The 26,101-nt window shown below is 42.9% G+C and overlaps 1 protein-coding gene across 1 annotated transcript in view; it reads left to right on the forward strand.

Moving 5' to 3' along the window:
• The window catches only part of CCDC7 (coiled-coil domain containing 7), a 294,105-nt gene that overhangs the window by 107,243 nt on the left and 160,761 nt on the right, over positions 1 to 26,101 (forward strand). The window contains 2 exon segments of the mRNA XM_043507137.1: positions 13,710 to 13,791; positions 21,676 to 21,741. Coding sequence (XP_043363072.1) covers positions 13,710 to 13,791; positions 21,676 to 21,741 — 148 coding nt within the window.

Genomic DNA, 26,101 nt, shown 5'->3' on the forward strand with positions numbered 1-26,101 from the left:
ATATTTTTAAAGGATACATTGTCTTCCTGAGCTCTCAGAGAGAGTCGGGGGGGGGGGGGGAACCCAACAGAAAAACGGACACACTAAGGTCCTGTCTACATTAAGACAAGGTGCACTAGTGCAATTAATTAATGTTGTTACAGAGGTGCACATTTTCTTAATTTACAGAGGGTCCTTTAGGTTTTACTTCCCCTGTTTATCTTGAGGGACTATTAACTCTGAAAGACGACAATTTAAATGTTAACATTGTTAGTTATTGCTGATGATTTGAGCAGAAACTTGCAACCTAAGTAATGTGCTTATGTGCAGATTATCTCCCATGCTTTCTCAGGTGATAAAAGCCCCACTTTTGCCCTGCCCAGCTGCCAAAACCTCCACCTTTCTTCTTGATACCACAATTATGGATTTTTTTTAAACGAATGAGAAATGGAAGACTGAAAATAGGGCAATGGTGTAAAATTCAATATGAAAAATCAGTAACACTGAGAATATTCTGCTTCTATTATTGATTTTCATACAACTAAATAGAAACTTCAATTTAAAAAAATGTTAAATGAAGCTACACAGTATATCTACTCCACCAGACTGGTGTGCCTACCACAGAACTTACATTCAACATGCACAGCATACATAGGGTCTTGATTAAAACACAGATATAAAAATGACCTGTCTGGCTCTGTAGCCTAATCAGTCTGGCTATAAAAAAAGCTATCATAATGTTTGCCAGGAAAACCTAACACCTACAGAAGCCCTTCAGAGTATAGCCCAAAAGGAATTGCCTTTTTTGAAATCAGTAACACAGAACATCAACTCACTTAAAATTAATTTTAATTATAATGTATTATGAAAAGTGTGACCATGTAGATCATTTGCATGTATTCTTAAAAAACAAAAACACCCCCCCGAAAGAAAGTAAAATTATTACCCATATTAAAAATTTCCTACAGATAAACATTTTAAATTCTAACTAATATAAACGTATTTTGCTTCCCAAAATAAGGTTATAAATAATTCTTACAGGAGAAAGAAAATGATTTTAGTTATAAAAGGTTGTCTACAGAATTATCTATTATGGTAACATCTCTATAGCCACATCAGCTGTAGCAGTTCTTCCTCTGGATTGGAGTGTGTCAGGGTTCCTTCCCTACTCTGAACTCTAGGGTACAGATGTGGGGACCCATGTGAAAGACCCCCAAGCTTATTTTTACCATCTTAGGTTAAAACTTCTCCAAGGCACAAAGTTTTTGCCCTTGGATTAGGTACACTGCCACCACCAAGTGATTTAACAAAAACAATCAGGGAAAGGACCACTGGAGTTCCTATTTCCCCAAAATATCCCCCCCAAGCCCTTACACCCCCTTTCCTGGGGCGGCTTGAGAATAAACAAGATGAGCACAGACCAGCCTTGGATTTTTAAGACCCAAAAAACCCAATCAGATTCTTAAAAAACAAACTTTATTATAAGAACAAAAAAAGATAAAAAGAGAACAACTCTGTAAGATCAGAATGGAAGATAATCTTACAGGCAGTCAGATCCAAAACACAGAGAATCCCTCTAGGCAAAACTTTAAGTTACAAAAAGACACAAACAGAAATACACATTTCCTCCAGCACAGCTAATTTCACAAGCTAAAACAAAGAAAACCTAACACATTTTCTAGCTAAATTACTTACTAACTTTACAGGAGTTGGAGGACTTGCATCCTTGATCTATTCCCGGCAAAGGTATCATATAGACAGACAAAAGCTTTCTCCCCCACCCAGATTTGAAAGTGTCTTGTCCCCTTATTGGTCATTTTGGGTAAGGTGCCTGCCAGGTTACCTGAGCCTCTTAACCCTTTACAGGTGAAAAGACTTTGCCTCTGGCCAGGAGGGATTTTATAGAACTGCATACAGAAAGGTGGTTACATTTCCCTTTATATTTATGACAGAGGGGCAAGTCAGTCAGTCTCCAGAGGTTTATAGTTCTTAGAAGTGTTTTATTTACCATTTCACAAAGTAGGCTTCAGGGTTGTCCCAAGTGCTTTTCTTCAGCCAAACCCCCAACACACACACACACACACACACACACACAAATTTCCTTGCTTTTACCAGGGCACTGACCCATATTATGCTGGCTCCTGGTTGCCAGCCTATCCCCACACAGTGGTAAACTCAATATTTCCCCTGTAGTGAAGAGAATAGCTCTTTCCTTTGGAAAAAACATTTTCTCCTGCTGCATCTAACTCTTCTATAGGTATTTCTTCTCTCTCTTTCCTTCCTCTCTCTCACTGAAAGAGATTTTTAAAAGGTCGTAGGAGGGCCTTAATTGGGCTCTGGTATCCCTAATTAACTTCTTTTCAGTTTATAGGAAAAAGGGCTTTAACCTTTTTCTAAGGCTGATATACATACCTTCAAGCACCAGCTGCCAATTCTGACTTTGTCACACGATAGAGATGTCTCCCACAAAAAATTGAACAATGGAAAGCATTAAGCATTTAATTTCCAAAGTTAGTATTCAGTTGACACACATGTAGTAATAATAATTAATAATGAAAAAGAACCCAATGGTGAGAGGATATGTAGACCTTGGTCCTGGGTAGGGAAGGAAGGAGTTAAACCTCTTGCCCTATTAATGGCCACATTTGTTTGCAAAGATTACAGAGGCACTCAGGAAGGAGCAGAAACTTCTGGGATGGGGAAGGAGGGAAGGACCTACAATATAGGTCTGTGGGGAGGAGTGTAGGAGGGAAGAAATTTCATTCCTGGGATACTCTGAGGGTTGGAGGGTATGTTTGAGCCCTGGGAAAGGTGGATGGGATAGTTTGCGAAGCCCTGCTTCAGAAGGAACTGATGGTGCGTTGGGTGCATCAAGTAAACTGTTATGGCTAAATAGCACAGACCCCAAGAAGCGGAATATTAATTGAATCACTTGTGTGGTGTGTATACTTCTGAGGTACAGGAGGAGGGAAACCCAGACTGGGGAGGGAATGATGCCCTGCCACACAAACACCCAAAATATAAGAGGAAAAAAATACAAATTAAATATTATATTACACACACAAAATTACATTAAAAGAACATTAAGGTTCTGAAATCAAGCACTCAAATGTTAAGAAATTGCCAGTACAGCCTTAATTTGATCCTTTGTGCGTATGCATTATGAAAGTCTTTAATTACAGAATCACATACTTTTTTCCCACATGACCCCTGCCTTGTGTGGTGCATAGGATGGATAGTGCTCAGTTAATATTTTCTTTTATCATCACTGTTCAATGTGTGACCCTAAGCCTTATTCACTGCACTCCATTCAAACCCTTCGCTAAATACAGAATTATTAATTTCCTCATGAGCTTTTTACGTCGTTCATCACTATAATATTTGAGCACTTCACAAACATTTATTATCTTCACAACAGCTATGTGAGGTGCTAAGGTGATATTATCTCCATTTTACAGATGGGAGCAGAGACAAAGAGTTTAAGACCAGTCCATTACTTTTGGGTGCCCAGTTTGAGACGACTATGACCTGATTTTTCAGAGAACTTAGCATTATGCAGCAATTTGTATTCAAAGTAGAGCTTCAGTTGCAGCTGCAATTGCTCAGCGCTTCTGAATATCAGACCCCAGGGTCTCAAGTTGAACACACACAAAACAAGGAACACACAATTAGTGACCACCTGTGAAAAGTTTGGTTTAAATGACTTCCCTAGCATCAGATAGGAACTCTGTGGCAAGGACAGGGATAGAAACCAGTTCTCCAGGGCAGCATTCAACTGCCTTAAGCATGAGACTGACCTTTCTCTTCCTGTAATTCGCTGCCTCACTCATAACACACCTTCCAACAGCAAGAAATGAGGTAGAGATCCTGCAGATAATTGCCTCCAGTAGTATGCAACCATGATTCATCCCCAGAGCAGGTCCATCTTATGTGCTAAACAAGGCAGAAGTCCTGTGGAAAAAAATAGTACATGATCATGTAATCGAAAATTAAAAACAAAATTAAAATCATGGTATGTGTATAAAGTTAAGATTTTGTCATAGATATTTTTAGTAAAAGTTAGGGAGAGGTCAAGAGCAAGAAACAAAAATTCATGGACGCCTGTGACCTCTCCCTGACTTTTACTAAAAATATCCCGAACAAAATGGGGAGGAAGGTAGATCCAGCACCCACAGAGGGTCGTTCCCCACCCATGGTGGCTGGGAGCTTTGGGGTCCCCATGCTGCCTGTGGTGGCTGGGTAGCTGTGAAGTCCCCCCACTGCCCATGTTGGCTGGGCAGCTGCTGGGATTCCCCTGCTGCCCGCAGCAGCCCTGCCGCCCACCATGGGCTTCCCCTGCTGCCCAGCTGCAAGGAGCTGTGGGTGGGGGCTCCAAATTACAGCTCCAACTCTACTGCCCCAGGGTTGAGTGGAAAATATCACAGAGGTCTCTGAAAGTCACGGGATCTATGACCTCCGTGACATAATCATAGCTTTATATATGTGTCTACGAAGGGGGTGCACATTAAGGTTGCACAGGCAATCTTAATTCTGGCATTTCCTAACTGTTGAGTGCTTGACTTTGTGACTTTAATGTTCTGTTAATGTTTTTGTGTGCTATTTCTTAAGTTTTTAAAAAAGCAAATAGAAAATATAGACTTTCCACCATGTGACATTATAGTGACAACCAGATATTTCATCAGCAGGGCTGGAACTTTTAGTTTCATCACACAGACCTCTGTCACTTGAGCTAATGAAATAACTGATAGCAATAGTAGGATGTCATCTTCTATGTGGACCAGTATCAGAGGAGGATGAGACACAGTTTGCCGGTGGATTTCAACTGGTGATGTTTGCTGACAGCAGAGGAATAGTGAGACTCAGAAACCTTGGGTTCCATTCCAGGCTCTGTAAGGGAGTATGTTATAATGGTCATAGACCCTTTTGCCTGTTCCCTCACAATCTTTACCCTTTCTTCCCCATCTCCTCCAAACTATTTTGTCCTAGTCCGGTCTCTTCCACACTCTTGGCTTCTTGAATCCATCTCATTCTACTTGTCTACTAATCTCCACTGTTGAAACTTCTCATCCCACTCCTAGTCTCCTTGCGCAGCCTTTCACTTGGGCTTCCCTGTTCAAGCGTAACTATTCTCCTGGCTCGTAGTCCTTGGCCCCATCTCTAGATCTAGTCTCATTAGACTCCTTGTTCCAATCTAATCTTTCCCCTCCCACTTGATCCAGCTCTTGTTCTCTCTACATTTGAGTCAGGCAGCTTCCTCCTGTATTCTCCCTGAAACCTGTAGGGGTAACAGAGAGCTGGACACAGGCTCTCTGCTCTCGTTTCTGGTGCCTGCCCTCCCACTGGCTGGGGCCAGCAATTACAAGGAAAGTCAGGCTTCCCCCCCATTATTTTTTGGCTTGAACATATTCAGTCACATTGTGGGAATGACATATTTGCAGTCTAGTCACATATAGAAGCTGTGAGGGGCTGGAGCACACTCACTGAGGATGGAATCTTTAGAGGCTCCAGCTGGTAAACTTTATGAAATCTGAGCATTTGAGAATTACAGTTTTTCAAAAGCTTAAAACTTGGTCAAATTTGGACAGATTTTTACAGAAATAGAAAAAAATTCTGACAGAAAAACCACCCCCTGCCAAATTTCAAGTGCCTGCTCCAGTGCACAAGGGCATTAGAACTTCCCAAAGAAAAGGTTGTCCGAATTTAACATTACACAACAAAGAGCCTTCTCCAAAAAATTAAGTTTCAATGTCCTGAGGGGGACCTCCCAAAATGTGCACCCCTTGACCATTATGTATAGCATAATACTTAAATTTGGAGGTACTGGAACATTGCATTTGAATTCTCCTGTCATTTCCTATGTATTCTATAAGATCAGAATATTAAAAACCAGGTGTGTGTTAGTATAGGAATTGCAATGTTGGATGACACTCATGGTCCATCTAGTCCAGTATTTTCTCTCCAATAGTAGAAAACAACAGATGCTGCAGAGGAAGGTTCAAGATGTGGCAAAATATGCCTCCCATGAAGATCTCATCCTTCTCCCTGTTAGAGATTGACTTGAACCCTGAAACATCAGGCTTTGTATCCCTTCTAGTATTCTTTTTAGCATTAACTTTTATAACTCTGAAAAAAGAAAAGGAGTACTTGTGGCACCTTAGAGACTAACAAATTTATTTGAGCATAAGCTTTCGTGAGCTACGGCTCACTTCATCAGATGCATTCAGTGGAAATGTAGGAGAACTTAAAAAAGGGGTGCATCAGTATTTAGTTTATGATCATCTAACCTGAAGTCTTTAGTCACATTACCCTATAAGTTCTTTTACCTCTCAGGCAAGTTCACAATTTGGTAGAGAAGCAGACCCAAGACCGTGTCCAACTTTCCCCCAAACTCAATACCTTTTTCCCAGCCACGACAACTTGCAATACGAAGTACTTTCTTTTGGCCTCTCTGCCCCAAGGATATTCTTGAAGATAACAGCAGTCATAGCTGCTCATCTACATCATCTAGGCATGATTGTCATCCCTTATCTCGATGATTGGTCACTCAGGGGCTGATCTGATCAGGAGGTCCTATTGGGAGTACAAATGATGAGGTCCTTGAGTCACACTTCAGTCCTCCAGATCCATCTGGATGTCTGTTTTGATCAAGATTCAATGGATAGATTTTATAGGAACCTCTGTAGATGCCATGACAGCCCGGGCTTACCTACCTCTGACAAGTTACAAATCTTCAGAATCTTATTGCAAAGATTCAGGTAAGCCTTCAGACTTCAGAAATGAATGGTCTTAAGCTGTTGGGCTATATGGTGGTGTGCATCTTCGTGACCCAGCAGTCAGATTGCATCAATGGTGTTTCCACAGATGGCTCAGGGAGTTGTGAAAGAAAAATCTAGTAGGCCTAAACTAATAGGCCTAAAACTTTGGTCAAGCTAACTGTTTGTATAAAGCATAAGAAGAGGGTGAGGAAAATTCCATTAAGAGGCAAATAGCAACAGTTTAGCTTAAAAATGTAACCACAACCGCTAGAAGTTAGAAAAGACCGTAAACCATAAAGGAAGCAGCTGTCAGTAACAGGTAAAACTTATTTTGTTATATTCCAAATAAGGCAAAGCTACCATTGAAGCTTGCACTATATGCCTAATAAGGAAAAATGCTATTGAAGGAAGTGTGCTTAACAGATTGTTGTTTTCAGCTATATAAGCTCCTGTATTTTCTGTTCACGGCAGAGCAGCTCCGGCTGACTCTCTGTATGCGCATGCTTAAAGAAAGAGGACCTCCAGCTTTGTTCTGATCCAAACACAATGCATGGTTAATTTTTCCACCACAGAGTCTACATACCAAGCAAGCCCAATCTTGACAAAACAGATTTCTATTCCCTATCAGGTTCTGGTCTCATTCAATCAGTGGAAGAAACCCTCCAAAATCTGTACAGGAGTCCCCTTCTTTCAAACTCCTTCAATCGCCATTAATCACTTCAGACGCGTCTCAGTCCTCAGACCATCCAGGTCAAATATTCTCTCCAAGTAAGTCTTCTGCACATCAACATTATGGAGTTGAGGGCTCTGGAATGCATACATCCATTTCCTCCCACTGACGACAGCCAAGTCCATCAAGATCATGACAGACAACCTGGCCTCCATGTTCTACATCAATTTTCAGGGCATATTGCACTCCCCCTCACTTTGTGCCAAAGTGATAAAACTCTGGAGTTGGTGCATAGACAGCCCGTAGTCAACTCAGCTTCTTATCTGCTGGGTACACAGAACACCATAGCTGATCACCTCAGCAGACACTTCTCCCAGAGTTACAAGTGGCAGCTGGATTCATGAGTCTTCAACAGCATATTTCTAATCTGGAGACTTCCAGAAGTGGAACTTTTTGCTACCACAACCAATGGAAGATGCAAGAAGTTTCATTTGAGAGGGATGCTTGATCCTCAGTCACTGGGAGATATCTCCCCGCCCCGCCCCCCCCCCCTTTTTTTTTTAAAGGGACAAAGGACCTTCTTTATCTACCAACACTATTGCTCTTGAAAGTTCTCAAAAAAAATTAAAAAAAAAAAAAAGGACAAGTCAAGGTAGTGTTGATTGCATCAGCTTGCCCAAGACAAGCTTGGTATCATAACCTCATTCCACTTGCTTTCGGCCTTCTGCTGAAGCTTCAACTCAGCCCGTCTGTTGTCTCAGGAGCAGATCAGATGGTTCATCCCAACCTGGAGATTCTGTGGCATCAGGCATGGCACTTTACTGGTTCTCTGGGACAGAGTCTTCCTGTTCTTTCTACTGTTTAGCAACACTTGTTGCATTTTTTTTAAGCAGTCCATGTGTCACACTTGCCTTCAGAAATGGAGGTGATATCATCTCTGGTGTACCCATCAACATGTTGCTCCTGTCCACTCTTCTCTTTCCACCATCCTAAACTACCAGCTAGAATTAAAAAGATCAGTCAAGATTCACTTGGCAGTTTTTTCTCATCCCACTACACTGAGATTTCTCATATGTCTGATGAATCTTTTTCCACAAATTAGAGAACCTACACCAATATGGAACTTGAATGTTGCCTTTAATTGTCTTATGAAACATCCTTTTGAGCAATTATTCACATGTTCATTGCTTCATCTATCAATGAAAACAGTTTTCTTGGCGGCCACCACTTCCGCCAGAAGGGATGGAGAACTGGATGGTTTAATGACAACCCCCCTGTAGCAAAGTGAAGGCTTACTGGTGCAGCACCTCCCGCTGGTCATCCTGGGAATTAGCTCTTGTCCAGCCCAGAGTGCCCTCTACAGGCCGGTGTCTTGCCTGCCTCAGGCCCCATGTCCCTCCTGGACCCTGGTGCCCTTTACCTTGGGGTTCTGCCCCCCAGTCTGCTCCAGCAGTCCCCACACTCTGGGTCTCCCCTCCCAGGGGAACCCAACCCTCTATCCACACCTTGCCTCAGTGGCTACTGCCAGTCATCATCTAGCCCCCACTCACTGGGGCAGACTGCAGTCTGTAATGGCCACTCATCACTGGCAAGGGGGTTAGGACCAGCTGTCTCTGCCAATACCCAGGCTGTTTCTCTGCAGCCCTAGTACCTTCTTAGGTCTTAACCAAGGCCTCAGGCTGGGGAGTTGTCCAGCTGGAGCTTCCCAGCTCCTTTGCCCATCCCCAACACTGCTCAGCCTCAGGTACCTTTGTTCCTTCAGCTAGGTCCTTCTCTCTCCAGAAAGAAACAATTTCACAGCTCCTGGTCCACAGCCCTCTTATTGGGGCCAGCTGGGCCCTGATTGGCGTGGCCCCAGCTGTGGCTGCTTCTCCAATCTGCCTAGCTTGGCTGCTTTTAACTCCTGTTCTTCAGGAGTGGGGTAGCCACCACACTACACCCCCATTTATAATGTTATTTAGGGAAAGGTCTCCTTATGGCTACAGCCAAAGTTTTTACCTATGATGTCTTCTGAATTTCATGTTAACCAGACTATTCATCTCCCAGCGTTTTCCCCCAAACCACAGCAGACTAGGCAGAAACCTGCCTTCTATACCCTGGATGTTAAAAGGGCATAGGCTTTTTATTTGGACCGAACCAAACCATTCAGAAAGTCTCTCAGAGTGTTTGTTTCAATTGCAAGACAGATCCAGAGGATCCACAGTCTTCACCCAGAGGCTTTCAAGATGGATCTCCCACTCTATCATTTCATGTTATGACTCTGCCAGTATTCAGCTCCTTTGTAGAGTGTTAGCCTATTCTGCAAAGTCCCAATCTACTTCTGTGGCATTACTAAATAACATTTTGGTTGTTGAGGTTTACAAGGCAGCAACCTGGACTTTTTTCTAAGCACTGAGCCTTTTCTAAGCATGCCTCTAGATCAGCTGCTGTGATTTGCACAGCAGTTCTGTCATCAGTACAAGACTGTTCTGGATTTCCCTCCTCCCTGTGGGGATACTGCTCAGGAGTCACCTGAAGTGAAGCACCCATAGGGATACTGCTTGAAGAAGAAGAAGAAGGAGAGGTTACTCACCTTGTGCAGTAATTGGAGTTCTTAGAGATGTGAGTCCCTGTGGGTGCTCCACTACACACCATCCTTCCCAAGTATATTGAAGTTTCCTCTGTGGAACTTCATGGTAGGGAAGTTACTAAGGATGGTTTGGCCACATAGCCCAATATATCTATATATATAAGGAGGTTTTAGTACCATTATACAAGGCACTGGTGAGACCTCACCTAGAATACTGTGTGCAGTTCTGGTCTCCCATGTTTAAAAAGGATGAATTCAAACTGGAGCAGGTACAGAGAAGGCCTACTAGGATGATCCGAGGAATGGAAAACTTGTCTTATGAAAGGAGACTTAAGGAGCTTGGCTTGTTTAGCCTAACTAAAAGAAGGTTGAGGGGAGATATGATTGCTCTCTATAAATATATCAGAGGGATAAATACAGGAGAGGGAGAGGAATTATTTCAGCTCAGCACCAATGTGGACACAAGAACAAATGAGTATAAACTGGCCACCAGGAAGTTTAGACTTGAAATCAGACGAAGGTTTTTAACCATCAGAGGAGTGAAGTTTTGGAATAGCCTTCCAAGGGAAGCAGTGGGGGCAAAAGATCTATCTGGTTTTAAGATTCTACTCGATAAGTTTATGGAGGAGATGGTATGATGGGATAATGGGATTTTGGTAAGTAATTGATCTTTAAATATTCAGGGTAAATAGGACTAATCCCCTGAGATGGGATATTAGATGGATGGGATCTGAGTTACCCAGGAAAGAATTTTCTGTAGTATCTGGCTGGTGAATCTTGCCCATATGCTCAGGGTATAGCCGATTGCCATATTTGGGGTTGGGAAGGAATTTTCCTCCAGGGCAGATTGGAGAGGCCCTGGAGGTTTTTCGCCTTCCTCTGTAACATGGGGCATGGTTGACTTGAGGGAGGCTTCTCTGCTCCTTGAAGTCTTTAAACCATGATTTAAGGACTTCAATAGCTCAGACATAGGTGAGGTTTTTTGTAAGAGTGGGTGGGTGAGATTCTGTGACCTGTGCTGTGCAGGAGGTCGGACTAGATGATCAGAATGGTCCCTTTTGACCTTAGTATCTATGAATCTATGAATCTATATCCTCATACAAGGCACGAGGATGTGTATGGTGCATGTGCAGGCTGAACAGGAACTTCTGCCAAAAACTTCTGATCTGGGGTGCATGAATACCTGAAGTGGAACACCCACATGTGTTATGAGACAGGAAGAACAGAAGCTTCTGATGTATTGATGGGGGGGGAGGGATAGCTCAGTGGTTTGAGCATTGGCCTACTAAACCCAGGGTTGTGAGTTCAATCCTTGAGGAAGCCATTTAGGGATCTGTGGCAAAAATTGGGGATTGGTCCTGCTTTGAGCAAGGCGGTTGGACTAGATGACCTCCTGAGGTTCCTTCCAACCCTGATATTCTATGATTCTACTTTCTCTATACATTCATTATTTTAGATACTTTTATCATGTTTCCTCCTATTTGTCCCCTTCCTAAGTTCACACCCCTAATCTTTTCAGTCTCTTCATATGAGACTTTCCATGCTTATCATTCTCATGGCCTTTCTCTGAACCCCTCTAATTCTGCAATATCCTTTTTTGAGATGGAATGACAAGTACTGCACACAGTATTCCAGATAAGACCATATGATTGATTCATAGATTGCATTATTACTATTTTCCATATTATTCACCACTGTGTTCCTTATGCATCTAACAGCTTGAGGTTTTTTCATTTTGTTTTTGTTTTTTATTACAACTGCATATTGAGCAGAGGTCTGTATTGAGCAATCCAGTGAGATCCAAGTCCCTTTCCTGAATTGATATAATTAATTTAGAACTCTGTGAATTATATAAACAGTTTAAATTTTTACCCACAATGTGCATTACTTTGCATTTATATTGCACTCCATCTGCCATCATGTAGCCTTTTCACCTACCTTGGTTAAATTCCTCTGAAGCTCCTCCTACCTATGGTTGTGTAAAACCTTAATAGCAACCTCAGCAGTGTTAGTGCAGAATAGCTTAGTATTGTCTGTGAGGATCCCACTCAAGGTATGTGTGAGAGCTAGGACCTTCTGTATAGTGGTGTCTATTGGGACTACACACATGCTATCACAAGGATGCATATATTTTGGACTGTGAATATACAAGAAACTGCATTCCCAATCACCCTTCAGCTCTTTACACAATGTTTCACTAAGATTATATGGTTTTGCACCCACACCCTGAACTCCTGCCAAAAGAAGTTTGGTTTCCATTTGAACAAATCTCACAGGGTTTTTTTTTAATTCTTCATATCAGACTTTGCCAGAAAAAGCCAGGCTGTGTAGTTTAGGTGTTAAAACGAATCAATTTACAAATACCCTCAACTTCTTGTAGATTATATGATAGATCCAGAGAAAGCAGTCTCTGCTCCATATTTAAACTTATGATATGTGAGTGTCTTTATCTGAAAGCCTGGGTATACATTGCATAAAATCTAAAACAGTTTCCACTGCATGTCTGAGAAATTATCTGACCCAGGAGATATGAAGAGCTGTTGGTATTCTGTTTGTACTTTTACACAACATTGCTCCCTTGAGTTGGTGGCTAAAACTAACTCCTAATTCAGAAATGAAGTGTACAGTCTCAAGTGTTCTTCAGCCCCATCCTCCTTTGAGGTTTGCATTGCTAGGTAAAGTTGCTGAAGTGAGGATTCATACAGAAAATATGTAAAGGGGAACTGTATTTATCTGCATGTATTCCTACTTTTTGTCTTTCTTTACTAGTATTTAGAATTTTCTATTGGTATTGTTTTGCAGAGAAAGGAAATGAAAGGTGGATGAGTTGCATTTCCTTATGTACTCGTATGGTATGTCTACACTTTGAGTTGGGGCTGTAATTACCAGCTCAAGGAAACATACCCCTTCTAGCTCTGATTGAGCTAGTGGGCTAAAAATAGAATATAGCCATAAAGGCGTGCGTGAATGGCAGGGATGTGGGGTGGGGCTAGCTGCCACAAGTATGTGCCTAGCATCTTGAATTACATTGTACTTGGAGTGACTAGTACCTCCCTCTTGCACAGCTGCGGTTACACTCTGTTTTTAGTGTGTTAGCTTCATCAGAGCCAGCATAGGTAGGTCTCTTTGAGCTGGGAATTACATCCTCAAATTGAAGTATAGGCATATCTTCAGTTTGGATCTGTATGGCCTCATTGGATATTGCTACAAAAAGGGTTCTGAGCTATTGTTCCAGGGCATATGTATCACAGAAATGTGGATCCATACAAACTATGTACTAGAGGAACTACGTCTATTTGGTAATTAACTTTTCTTTAGTTTACTTCAATGGCTCTGAATCTTTATCTTTGCAGAATTAAAATTTCTTCTCAAATTCTTGCACTATTTATAACTTGGAATAAAAAGAGTGAAAGTGGAATCTGAGTGCGCTTTTCAGAGTGAACACTTGGTTATCAAAGTTCTTAGATTGTCTGCATTATATACAGGGGCATGGTTGACTAGAGGGAGGCTTCTCTGCTCCTTGAAGTTTTGAACCATGATTTGAGGACTTCAATAGCTCAGACATGGGTGAGGTTTTTCATAGGAGTGGTGGGTGACATTCTGTGGCCTGCGCTGTGCAGGAGGTCGGACTAGATGATCAGAGTGGTCCCTTCTGACCTTAGTATCTATGAATCTATGAATCTATATAGCTTCAATAGTAAACATTGCTAATATGAAAGTATCTTATGAATTACAGGGAAGCAAGGAGAGTTTCTGATATTCAATCTAAAAAAGGAAGTGAAAATGAGAAAATGAAAGAAGATTTAATTAAAGCTCAGGTAATAGATATTGATAGTATCAATACTGCATACAGTATGTATTTTTAGGGTTACAATTGTTCTTTGATTGATTGCATATGTTCATTCCATTCAGGTGTGTGAGCATCCAGAGCATCAGTGGCAGAGGGTTTTCCCTTGCAGTACCCATAGAGGCAGCAATTGTGCCCTTTGTCTTCTTATGCTCCAGCCAAGGCTATAAAGGGCAAACATCCTGACCCTCCTTTAGTTCCTTCTTATTACTTGTGGCTGTCAGTTGGAGCATTCACTGTACCTTTGTGTGCAGTTTCTTTCTCTTTAGGGTTTTGATAGTATATATAGTTAGTTGGTAGTACTTGTTAGTTTTTGTCTAAAAGAGACTCTTTTTTTTCTTTAATTTTACTTGTAGTTGTTTTTTTTTGTTTTGTTTTTTGTCCCTTCTAGACTGGAGCTGTTGACTCTGGTGCCCTCAATGGATCATCGAGGCCAGCTACATCAGCTGTGACGGTGGAGGATTCAGAACTGCCACTGAGTGGAATGCAATCTCCTATATCAGTGTAGTTGGCGCCAGAGGCATACCTGTCTGCAAAGGACCGTCTGTGCCTTTTGGTACCTGTCTCCCCACTCATTCTTATAGAGGTAGTTGCTTCCAACACCAATACCAGCAGGAGGACCAGTCCTTTAGATACCAGTACTGGCTTCTCGTCTTACAATACCAGTACTGACTTACTCTTTATCCTTGGCACTGACAATGGGTTGAGTCCTCTGTTACCAATGTAGCCTCAATGGAGCTCAGTTCCAATAGCTGCCTCCAGTGCTGCCTCCAGTACTGATGATTTATCATTGGTCCAGGTCTCTATCACCAGCGACCTCTTCCAATAATGTGCTTCCCTGAAAATTCCTGTTCCTCTTTGGAGTCTGAAATAGGTTCATATGCCTCCCACTCCTGCTACAGAGGATCCAGACCATCTTCTAGGACTTACTTTCACTCCTGCAGAAAACATTTTGATAAAAGTAGGTTAAGGGATTGGGCATCTTGGCTCTGTTACAATTGGCTGGTGATGCCTTCCCACCCTCCCCACTGGCCTTACTAGAATCCATGGAGAATGTCTTTGGCCTCAAGATCTTCCTCTCAGTTATTGTGTAGAGACAAATTACCTCAAAGGGAGTAAACTCCAACCAGTACCAATCTGGCTATCAACCTGGGTATTGACCGTAGTGCACATCTAGGCATCTGTGGACTAACTTCCAAAGATTGGTGGTTATGACCAGCCACCTCATAAGGCATTAGCTCTGCCACCTTTGAGTGCATCTTCTTCATCTCCAGATAAGATTCTAATACTTGAGGCATCATCACTAGTACCAGATGATTACAAAGTGTGTCAGGACATGCCACAAAAGGTAGCTGCCTCTCTGGTCAGACAGACTGAGCTTGTGATGGAGAACCCACACAAGCTTAATTGATATTCTGCACACCGCTCCTATGGGAAAAGAAATATTACTGATAAATGAAGCCATATCACAAGTGACAAAGTTCCTTTGGCAGACACCAGCCTCGATTTCAGCAGTGGTTAAATGAACTGAGCAGAAATATCAAGTCCCTTCTCAAGGATATGAGCAGTTTTACTCACACCCAATGCCTTTTTCTTTAGTGGTCGCTACTATAAATGACAAACAGCATCAGGGTTGAGCTAAGGTAACTCTTAAAACATAAAGTTACCCAAAGTTGCAAAAAAACCTGAACTTGTTTGGATGGCAAGTTTATTCAGTGGCAGGAGTACAGCTCTTGTGTTACCAACCATCAGGCTCTTTTGCCCTGATATGATTGTCTTAACTGGGATGCATGTGTTACCCAGAGGTCCCTTGGTGCCAACTGGTAGAGGGCATAAGTAGTTCATAGGAGTTTACAGGGATCCTCTGGATCTGATATCTATGTAGTGGTTCTCCCTGGGTATCCCATGGCCCTGATTCTTGACTCTGGTTCAACTCTGCTCTGCTCTAACCTCCAGTCCTGCCAACCCCTATACTTCCCACCATTAGGCTTGACCGCCCATTGTTTGGGTTGTTTTCTTGATACAGACTCTATATTGTCTAGGAGTCATAGAAGTACCACTTCCATACATTGAAACGAGGGGCTTTACTCCACATTTTTCCTTATACCCAAATCCAGAGGAGGTCTCAGACCCATTTTACATCTTTAGAAATTAAACAAATACATCAAGAAAATAAAGTGTATGACTTTTTTGGTTTCCATTATCCGTTCTTTTGATCAGTTTGGTATACTGCCCTTTACAGGATATATATTTTCATATGGTAATCCATTCTAGCCACAGAAGATTCCTCAGATTCACAGTATGAAAAGACCAGTAGCAGTTCACTGTGTTTCTCTTCAGCCTCTCATTGGCACTGAGGGTTTTCACAAAGTGCATGGCTGTGGTGGCAGCCTACTTTTGGTGATGGGAACTCCTGCTATTTTTGTACCTGGTGGATTGGCTGATTCAAGTCTGCTCTAGTCAGCAGGTGGGGAACAGCATTTGCTGAATTCACTGCTCATTCAACAAGTTAAACCTGATAATCAACAAAGAAAAACCAGCTCTGTGCCCTGTGCAAAAGACTGAGTTTATTGGGGCACTTCTCAACTCAATACAGGACCTTTGTGCTTTCTTCCAGACACAGCCTCATACCATGGTGAGGAGTTATCTCGGCTCCTGGACACAAGGCAGCATGTAAATATATAATTTAGTATGCCAGATTTCTCCTGTGGGGTATGCAGGCGTGATTGAAGGTGGTTTATTGCTCAGTAAAACATCTGGACATGCTGCTTTATGTACCTGCCTGGGTTTCACCATGTCTGGATTGATGGATGAACCTGAACAATGTGTGCAGGAGCATCCCTTTCTGACTGGCTCTTCCCTCCATGATCACAGTCACAGATGCATCTTCCATGAGTGGGGTGGGTAGTACATTTGGAAGTCTTACAAGTCCAGAGCTTGTGGTCCAGTGAGGAGCTCATGTTGCACATAAATGTGCTAGAATCATATGCAATATTTTGAGCATGCCAGATGTTTCTACTACATATCACAGGCAGCACTATACAAGTACTCACAGACAGCACCATTGCTTTATTTTATATGACCAAGCAGCGTGTAGCTGGGTCCAGCTGTTTGTGCCAGGGGGCAAGTCAAACTGTGGGACTTTTGCATAAGAAGTGCTATATCTCTCAAAGCATCACACCTCCTGGGAATTCAGAATTGCCTTGTGGACCATCTCAGTGGACCATTCAGTCTAAATGACGAGTGGTCTCTCAAACCAGAACTACTCAGATCTGTGGTTTGCACATGAGGAATCCCTGTAGGAAATTTTTTCACCACAAGACAGAACAGGAAGTGTTCCCATTTCTGCTTCGGGGTGGGACACAACCTGGGGTCTATCTTTGATGCAGTTCTCCTCCTGTGGGGAAACTATCTACTTATGCATATCTACCAGTACCCCTAATTTCCAAGCTCAAACAGAATTGGACCACGATGAATTTAACAGTTCCTGTTTGGCTGAGGCATCATTGGTTCTCAGACCTGCAAAGCCTGAAGATCCAGGCTTTGATGCTATTGCATCAAATAAAAGACCTAAGCTCACGGGATCAAGATTAAGTGTTACATCTGAACTCTTGCATGCTTCACCTCATGGCATGGTTCCTCAGCAGCTAACACAAAAAGAAGCCAACTACTTGTTAGCATTCCAGAATGTTTTACTGAATAGTAGAAGACCCTCAACTGGGTATACTTATCTTAGGAAGTGGAAATGGTTTTCCACCGGGGTGGCTCAACAAAATATTTCTCCCTGTTGAGCGAGGAGTCTTTTGTCACCTGAAAGAAACAGGCTCTCAATTTGTTTGGTTAAGGGCCCATTTGGCTGCAGTTTCTGTCTTCCAACTCATAACTGAAGGTTGTTCTATGTTTTTAACCCAATGACAGTAAGATTCCTGAAAGATATAAGTAGGCTCTACTTGTAAGTCAGGGATCCGATGCCACCATGGGATTTAAATTTAGTGCTATCTGTGCACCTGGGGCCACCTGTTGAGCACCTTCTTGCTCATTGTTACAGCTGTAAGGTAAAGTGGCTTTTCTGGTGGCCATCCCATCTGCCAGGAGGGTTGGGGAGTTGCAGGCCCTTGTGGTGGATCCACTGTTTACAGTGTTTTATAAGAACAGGGTATCCTTCAGACCTCACCTTAAGTTTTTAACAAAAGTGATTTTGGATTTTCATCTTAATCAATGTACTTACCAATATTCTTTCCCAAATCTCAAAGCCACAAGGTTGAGGAGAAATTACATAGCGATGTGTACATGAGTGCTTATGCCGGCAAAACTTATGTCACTCTGGGGTGTGTTTTTTCATACTCCTGAGTGACATACATTTTGCTGACATAAGGAATAGTGTACACATGGCCGTAGAGTGTCACAGCTAAATACAATACGGAACAGATTATTTAGCATAAGCAGTTCAAGGGACCATTCATGGTGATGCGAAATATGTGTTAACTACTTGTGCTAAACAATCTGTTCCATCTTTTATTTAGCTGTGACATTCTGAGTAAGTTTCCCAGACCAAAAGAAGAACTCTGTGTAAACTCGAAAGCTTATCTTTGTCACTAACAAAAGTTGGTTGAATAAAAGATATTACCTCACCCACCTTGTCTCTATAATGTCCTGGGACCAACACAGCTACAACAACTCTATTATGCTATTATGACAGCCTCAGGGATGATGCAAGTTTTAGATAAGACTCCTAGCCTCACCACCTTGGCAAATGACTTGGTAGTCATCTGGAGTGAAATGGACATATACAATCACTCAAAGAAAACAACAGTTACCTACCTTCTTGTAACTGTTGTTCTTCAAGATGTGTTGCATATGTCCATTCCATGACTCATCTCCTTCCCTATTGTGTCGGAGTCTAATGTTATGTGGATTCTGGTACAAAGGAGCTGAATGGAGTGGCAGGACAGCTCTGCCCTTTATACTCTTGGCTAGAGCATGAGGAGATGCAGGGTGTATGTGCTTCTCTTATGAGTACTGGACATGCACACATCTGCAGTGGAATGGATATATGCAACACATCTCGAAGAACAATAATTATAAGAAGGTAAATAACAGATTTTTGCCTTTCACTATATTATAGTCAGAACTAGATAAAAAGTACACAAAATCGATCATGAAAAATACTTTTGAGACCTCCCTCTATCATATAATTAGAATTCCATAGACCTAAAGACTATAATGTAGCAGCTGCAATTCAGTACAGGAGTCTGTGTATAATGTGATTATGTAGTCTTACATGTCGTTATAATTGCCCTAAGGTGTGTAGGAGTGGGGTTGTCTTTGGTCCCTCTATGTTCCCTAGGTATTTAAGTTCTTAAAGTGGGAAGGGCTGTAATCTGGGGAGAGAATTTAGGATGAGGAGTGTTACATTAGGGATCACTCCATTAATGTAGGTCTAATTGTGCAACATAAGATATAGAGCATTACTTCTAAGTGTTTTTGTAAAGAAAGTGTGCATATTTGATTTCATGTGGGTGAAATTTACTTCTTTCTACGCAAAGCCCAAATAATTGGGCTTTTTTGAGGATCTAAGCAGGTTTTGGATGGAATTCACTCTATTCTATAGCTACTAATTTGGACACTATCCGTCTTCATGGGTATTTTGGGCCACTGTGTCTTTCTAATCAAGGATTCTAATCTTTATATGATGGCCCACTCAGCACTAGCCTGTTTGAGTGTGGTGTGTGTGGAGGTGGAGAGGGCCCTTTGCACAGCCACTATACCAACAGCCAACTTTGAGAGCAGAGGCTAAAGCAGCACTTCCCTGGCATGTGTGAGTGAATTTTTATCTTATATAAATAGTGTTAATACAAGTGAGCGTATACCAGAGTGGAAGATCACAACCCTTAGTGCCTTTTGACCTATAATTTTTTCAGTATTCATCATGGTGTGGGAATCATTCACTATCTTTGAAAAAAGAAAAGGAGTACTTGTGGCACCTTAGAGACTAACAAATTTATTTGAGCATAAGCTTTCGTGAGCTACAGCTCACTTCATCGGATGCATTCAGTGGAAAATACAGTGGGGAGATTTATATACACACACAGAGAACATGAAACAATGGGTTTTATCATACACACTGTAAGGAGAGTGATCACTTAAGATGAGCCATCGCCAGCAGCGGGGGGGGGGGGGGGAAGGAGGAAAACCTTTCATGGTGACAAGCAAGGTAGGCTATTTCCAGCAATTAACAAGAACATCTGAGGAACAGTGGGGGGTGGGGTGGGGTGGGGTGGAGAAATAACATGGGGAAATAGTTTTACTTTGTGTAATGACTCATCCATTCCCAGTCTCTATTCAAGCCTAAGGTAATTGTATCCAGTTTGCAAATTAATTCCAATTCAGCAGTCTCTCGTTGGAGTCTGTTTTTGAAGTTTTTTTGTTGAAGGATAGCCACCCTCAGGTCTGTAATCGAGTGACCGGAGAGATTGAAGTGTTCTCCGACTGGTTTTTGAATGTTATAATTCTTGACGTCTGATTTGTGTCCATTTATTCTTTTACATAGAGACTGTCCAGTCTGACCAATGTACACGGCAGAGGGGCATTGCTGGCACATGATGGCATATATCACATTGGTAGATGCGCAGGTGAACGAGCCTCTGATAGTGTGGCTGATGTGATTAGGCCCTATGATTAGGCCCTATCATGGGGTGTCCCCTGAATAGATATGTGGACAGAGTTGGCAACGGGCTTTGTTGCAAGGATAGGTTCCTGGGTTGGGAGAATGGCCTGTCTCCCAAGATCTGTGAGAGTGATGGATCTACAAGGATGACCCATCACTCTCACAGATCTTGGGAGACAGGCCAGTCCTTGCTTACAGACAGCCCCCCAATCTGAAGCAAATACTCACCAGCAACCACACACCACACAACAGAACCACTAACTCAGGAACCTACCCTTCATCTGAAATATGTTGGTCATCTCTGTTCACATATAATAGCATGGCTCAGTGGTTTTGCATTTTCAGTAAGATAAGGTTTGAATGGAATCCTTCATTTAACTTAGACTTGCCATTTATCAGTGAGAACACAATTTAAAAAAGCTTTCACTGCTGTTTGTGAACATCATATTGGCAAACTAGAATATGCTGTATTCTTTGTTAGTTCATAGGCTATACCATAATGCTCATCACCATAGTATCTGAGCACGTTGTAAACATTTAATGTTTTAACCCACCTTGAGGTAGAAAAGTATTATCTCCATTTACGGATGGGGAAATGAGGCCTGGAGAGGTTAAGTAACTTGCCCAAGATCATACAAGATCTGTGGAAGAAGTGAGACTAGATCCTGTATCTTTATACCTCAGTCCAATATCTTAACCACAAGATCATCCTTCAGTGCTATAGTATTGTGTCAACTATGAAGCCTATATTATTACATAAGGACAAATATAGATTAGTATTCTTGAATTTACTTGGAATAAATATGAGTCAACGTTTATGAAAACAGTATTATCTATTGATGCATTTCTCATGCATTGCAGTATGACAGCTATTTAAGATAGCTATTACAATATGGCTCAGTGTTTCAGACTAATCTATGAGGTACATGGATTGCTTTTTTATTGAAAAAACTATTCTAGTTATTATAATATAACTTTATTTGGCAGAAAATAGTTGCAATTGCTAGCTTCTCATACACTATGGTTTTCCCAGTCATCAGTGAGCTGCTAAGGTAGAAGAAAAAAAATCAATAGATTTTTAACTTAGATATTAGTTACTAAATATAAATCCAGGGCTGGTCTCATAGATTCAAAGGATAAACATGAAGAAATCACAAGATCTAAACAAACATTCTTTATATATCATAGGAAAATCTTCAAGTTCTTGAAAGAGAGAAGAAAAACCTTGAGGAAAAATTGCAGAAAGCTTTAGAGGTACTTGTCAAGTTGAGAGGTTTTTGATGGAAATTGTATTTATATTAGCTGGTTTAATCAGAAAAATTCTACAAAAAGTATTAAAGTTTAGTTATGAATTTATGGCTGTTCAGATTCTGAAAAAGTGCAAATGAAAGGGTATGGAAATGAGCTGAATAAATAAGCATGTGTTTACATGGATACCATAAATGGCTGAGATATCTTTTAGACATGCTTAAGATCAGAGAATTGTTTTACTAAAAAAACAAGGAAACAATGGTTTTCTAAGTTCCTACTTTCCTGTAAGAATGAGCAGCTTATATTATCACTAAGTTAATGGTTATTCTAGAAATAAGAAATATGTTTTCAATTCCTTTTTTGAGTGATTGCACATGTGCCTTCTACTCTTGGTGTGTACACACGCCAAGCACAGGTATAGGAAATTTTTCCCACAGCAGTGCTTGTTGAGGAACCTGGAGCGCCCTCTGCTGCCTCATTCTACTGTGTGCAGGTATAAAGGTGGAGGTGCCCCTGACTCCCCTTAGTTTCTTCTTACGACCCGTGATAGTTATTGGAATGTGTTGGTCTTGCTTTAGCAAGTTCTCTCTGTGTTATAGTTGTATATACCTCTCAGTATAGTTCTTAATGTTAGTAATGGATAAACTTTTGTTTAGTGGCAAATAGTTTTCTCGGCTCCCCAATTTTGGGGTTTGTTTGTTGGTAATGAGGAATGCCTCAGTAACCAGGCCTAGTCTTTTTGCTTGAAATTGATGACCACAAGCATCTCTAGTTGTTTAAGGTGTGTGGGTGAGTTTCACATTAGGGTGCTAGATTTGAAATGTTTTAAGCTGAGGACCGAAAAAGATCAGGAGGCCAATCTGAAGTTTCTTTTGATGGAGGCTGCTCTGAGACCACCTTCAGAGCCTTCTTGGTCAGAGAAGATACCGAGCACTTTGGAGTCCATATGAAATGCACCTCCAATGCTGGCTGAGTCCTGGCACTGCTTGCCCTCTCTGATGTTCAGGAAGAATCACAAGGCTTCTAAGGATGCTTCTGGGAGAAGCAGATCACAGATTCCTAAGTCTTCAAAGAAAGGGGACAAAGTGTTGAGTAGAGTGCAGTCTAAGTCAAAGCGTTTCTTCACTCCCTCATGTACTAAGATGGCACTTCTGACTCTGGTGCTGGGGCTTGAAGCAGTGCTTTCATTGTCTGAGGCACCATCTTCATCTCTTGCATGTGGGCAGAGACTATTGCAGTGCCACTTATGCCAGAGGTGTAGGCAGTTGCAACTGACTTGTTGAGTTTATTGGTGCAGGTGTCCCTGGCAATACAAAAGATCACTCCTACAGCAGAGATGCTGGAATGGGAGGCCTACAGGGCCATGGCCCTCCTACTTTTTGAAAGTGGAGGGGCCTGTCCTGTCCACTTTCGGCCACAGGCCTTGCCCCTACCCCTACTCTTCCCTCCGAGATACCCCTCCCTCTTCCCGCCAGGCAGGTAGCTGGAGCCTGGCTGGGGAGCCCAGGCTGCTGTGGGGAGCCACAGACCCTGCACCTGCTCTGGGAAGAGGAGCCAGGGGGTGGGGACACAGACTGGAGGCTGCTCTTGGGTGACCCCGTAGCCCTGCTCTGGCTTGCAGCTTGACTGGATGCAGGGCCTTTGGGGGAAGAGGAGGGAGGAGTGCAGGGCCATGGAAGAGGCAGGGACCCCTGCCCCCCCTACTTTTGGGAAGGCTCTGCTGCCCCTGTCCTACAGCAACAGTAGACCGCTCAGTGCTACCCTCCTCAGTGCAGTGCCCAGTACTGTATCAACCTCATGTGTCCTGGACCTCTCCTCCATCATTAATGTCATAAGGAAAGCCAACAATGATGGCTTCTCTTCATTCTTCTGTGGACTCTTGCTTCTGGTCTCTGGCTTCCACTGGGATGGCCTCTCTATAGTCAGGAGAACATGATGCTTCTTTTCCTGACTCAGAGGTTGGCTCTTATGTCTCCCTGCCACAGGGTGTCTCACCACTCCCCTATTAGACCTTACTACCTGGGGTTCTTGTGAGATCCTATGACTGGTGCTGGCATGGATCTTTCTGGAACCCATGGGGGTTTCACCCCATTTCAAGATACTCCCACATCATTCACATTCAGTTTCCTTGACTAGACATCCCATTGAACCCCTCCTGATCCTGCACCAGGTTTTGGGCTTGGTACCAAGCATGAGGAAGGGGTTCAGGAGGATTCTGAGGGGCAATTATCAGAGGAGGCCCAGCCTCAATCTGTGTTAGCTTCATCCTTCTCCTCTTCCCTGGGTGAATCAGTTTTCTCCAGAGTGTCTTTACCTTCCTCGTGATGACAACAGAGCTCACCATGAGCTCTTAACAAGAGAGGCCTCTGTCTTGGACATCCAAGTAGAGGAGGTTTGGGAATCTTCTCATCCTCTCATTGACATTCTGGACACAGCTTGTCCATCTCCTGTGGCTCTACTGATCAATGAACTGATTTTAGAGCCCAACAAGGCTTTCTGTTTAACTCCTTCCTCACTCCCTCCCACATCAAAATGAGCAGAGTGTAGCTATTATGTGCCTTCCCAAGGTCATTCGTTTTGGAAGCCAACAAAAGGGAACACTAGGAGCAGAAGGCATTTACCCCTACATCAAAAGACCCCAAGAACCTGGATTTGTTCAGTAGAAAAAATTATTCTACGCTGGGGTTGCAGCTTAGAATTGCCAACCAGCAGGCTTTGTTAGGGTGACATGACTTTAACATCTGCGACACTATTCTGAAATTTAAGGACAAGCTGCCTGAGGATGCTAAACTGGAGTTGCTTTCACTGGTGGATCAGGGGAAGTAAGTGGCAAGAACTTCTCTTCAGGCCAGTTTGGACATAGCTGACTCGGCAGCTATACCATGCCTCTGACATCATTATGTGTAAGTTCTCTTGATTACAGTCTTCAGGGCTGCCCCAAGAAGTATACCAGACTGTTCAAGACCTGCCATTAGAAGGCTTATCCCTCTTTTCAGTGCAGACAGATGATAAACTTCATAGCTTAAAGGACTCCAGGGTGACTCTGAACTCACTGAATATATATACACTTCTGCCCCCTCAAGGAAGCACTTTTTCCCACAGCAGTACTACAGATAATCTATCCTGGCATCTTGCCAGGACCTATCAAGGATGAAGAGTAGGAATTGTAGGCACAGGCCAATCCCTGCTTCTTCTACAGCAGCTCCTGTCTCGTCTAGGTGTCCTGAAGGCTGATGGGCTGATTGAGGAGGTCAGACCAATCTCTATTATTTAAGTCTCTCCTTCTGCTTTGTGGACCATCTTGTAGTGGGGCAGTCACCCTGCTCCGGCTCGGAAAGGGTTAAAAGCCAGCCCTTGGAGAGGGCTGGGGCTGAGAGCCAATAAGAAAAGGCTGGGAGGCAGCCAATCAGGGCCAGGCTAAGCCCTATAAAAGGGTTGTGAGCCAGGACCTGGGTCAGTCTCTCTCTAGCTTTGGAGAGAGATAGACCTAGCTGCCTGAAGGAGCTGTACCAAAGGGTACTGTGGATAGAGCAGTGCTGGGGAAGGGGCAGGCTGAGCTGTGGAGCTCAGGCCTAGCAACCACCCAGGCTGTGGCCTGACAGGAAGGCCTAGAGAGGTACTGGGCTGCAGGGAAAGGCAGCAGGTCCAAACCAGGGTCCAATGATGAGTGGCCATTACACTGCAGTCTGCCCCAGTGAACAGGGGCTAGATGATGACTGGCAATAGCCATGAGGTGAGGTGGGCTTAGAAGCTTGGGTGTTCCCCTGAGAGGGGAGACCCAGAGAGTAGGGAACCTGTTGGGGCAGAACCCCAGGGTCTGGGAAGGACATGGGGGTGTGAGGCAGGTGAGCTGCTGGCCAGCAGAGGGCACTCCAGGCTGGAAGTGAGCTAATTCCCAGGACAATCAGCAGGAGGTGCCACACCGGTGAGTCTCACTTTGCTGCACATCTATCCTAGTTCATCAGTGCTTGGTCCCAAATTACTTTGGACCAATGGATCTGACATACTATGGAAGTGGGATACACCTTTCAATTTATATCTTCCCATCCTCCCTCTCTCTCTCTCTTCAGGGACAACCCTCACGAGGAGTTCCTTCTCAAGGAGGTTCAGTCTTTCCTTTGGATGGGAACCACAGCCAATATTTTGCAATGTCACAGAGGAACAGAGTTTTAGTCCCATTGTTTTCTAATATTGATAGCTAAGAGAGGTCTCAGGCCAATTGTGAGGGAGCAGAGAAATTGCTGTCCAGCACAGCAGGGGTTAAAGAAAACATTTGAATTCAGCTAGCCACACCTTGCTATACCTTCAGCTAATGCCAAGTCTGGAGGAGGGAGAAAAGAAGAGTGCCTAGCTCAGTTGGGGG

Source organism: Dermochelys coriacea, chromosome 2 (assembly GCF_009764565.3).
Source record: "Dermochelys coriacea isolate rDerCor1 chromosome 2, rDerCor1.pri.v4, whole genome shotgun sequence".
Taxonomy (NCBI): domain Eukaryota; kingdom Metazoa; phylum Chordata; order Testudines; family Dermochelyidae; genus Dermochelys; species Dermochelys coriacea.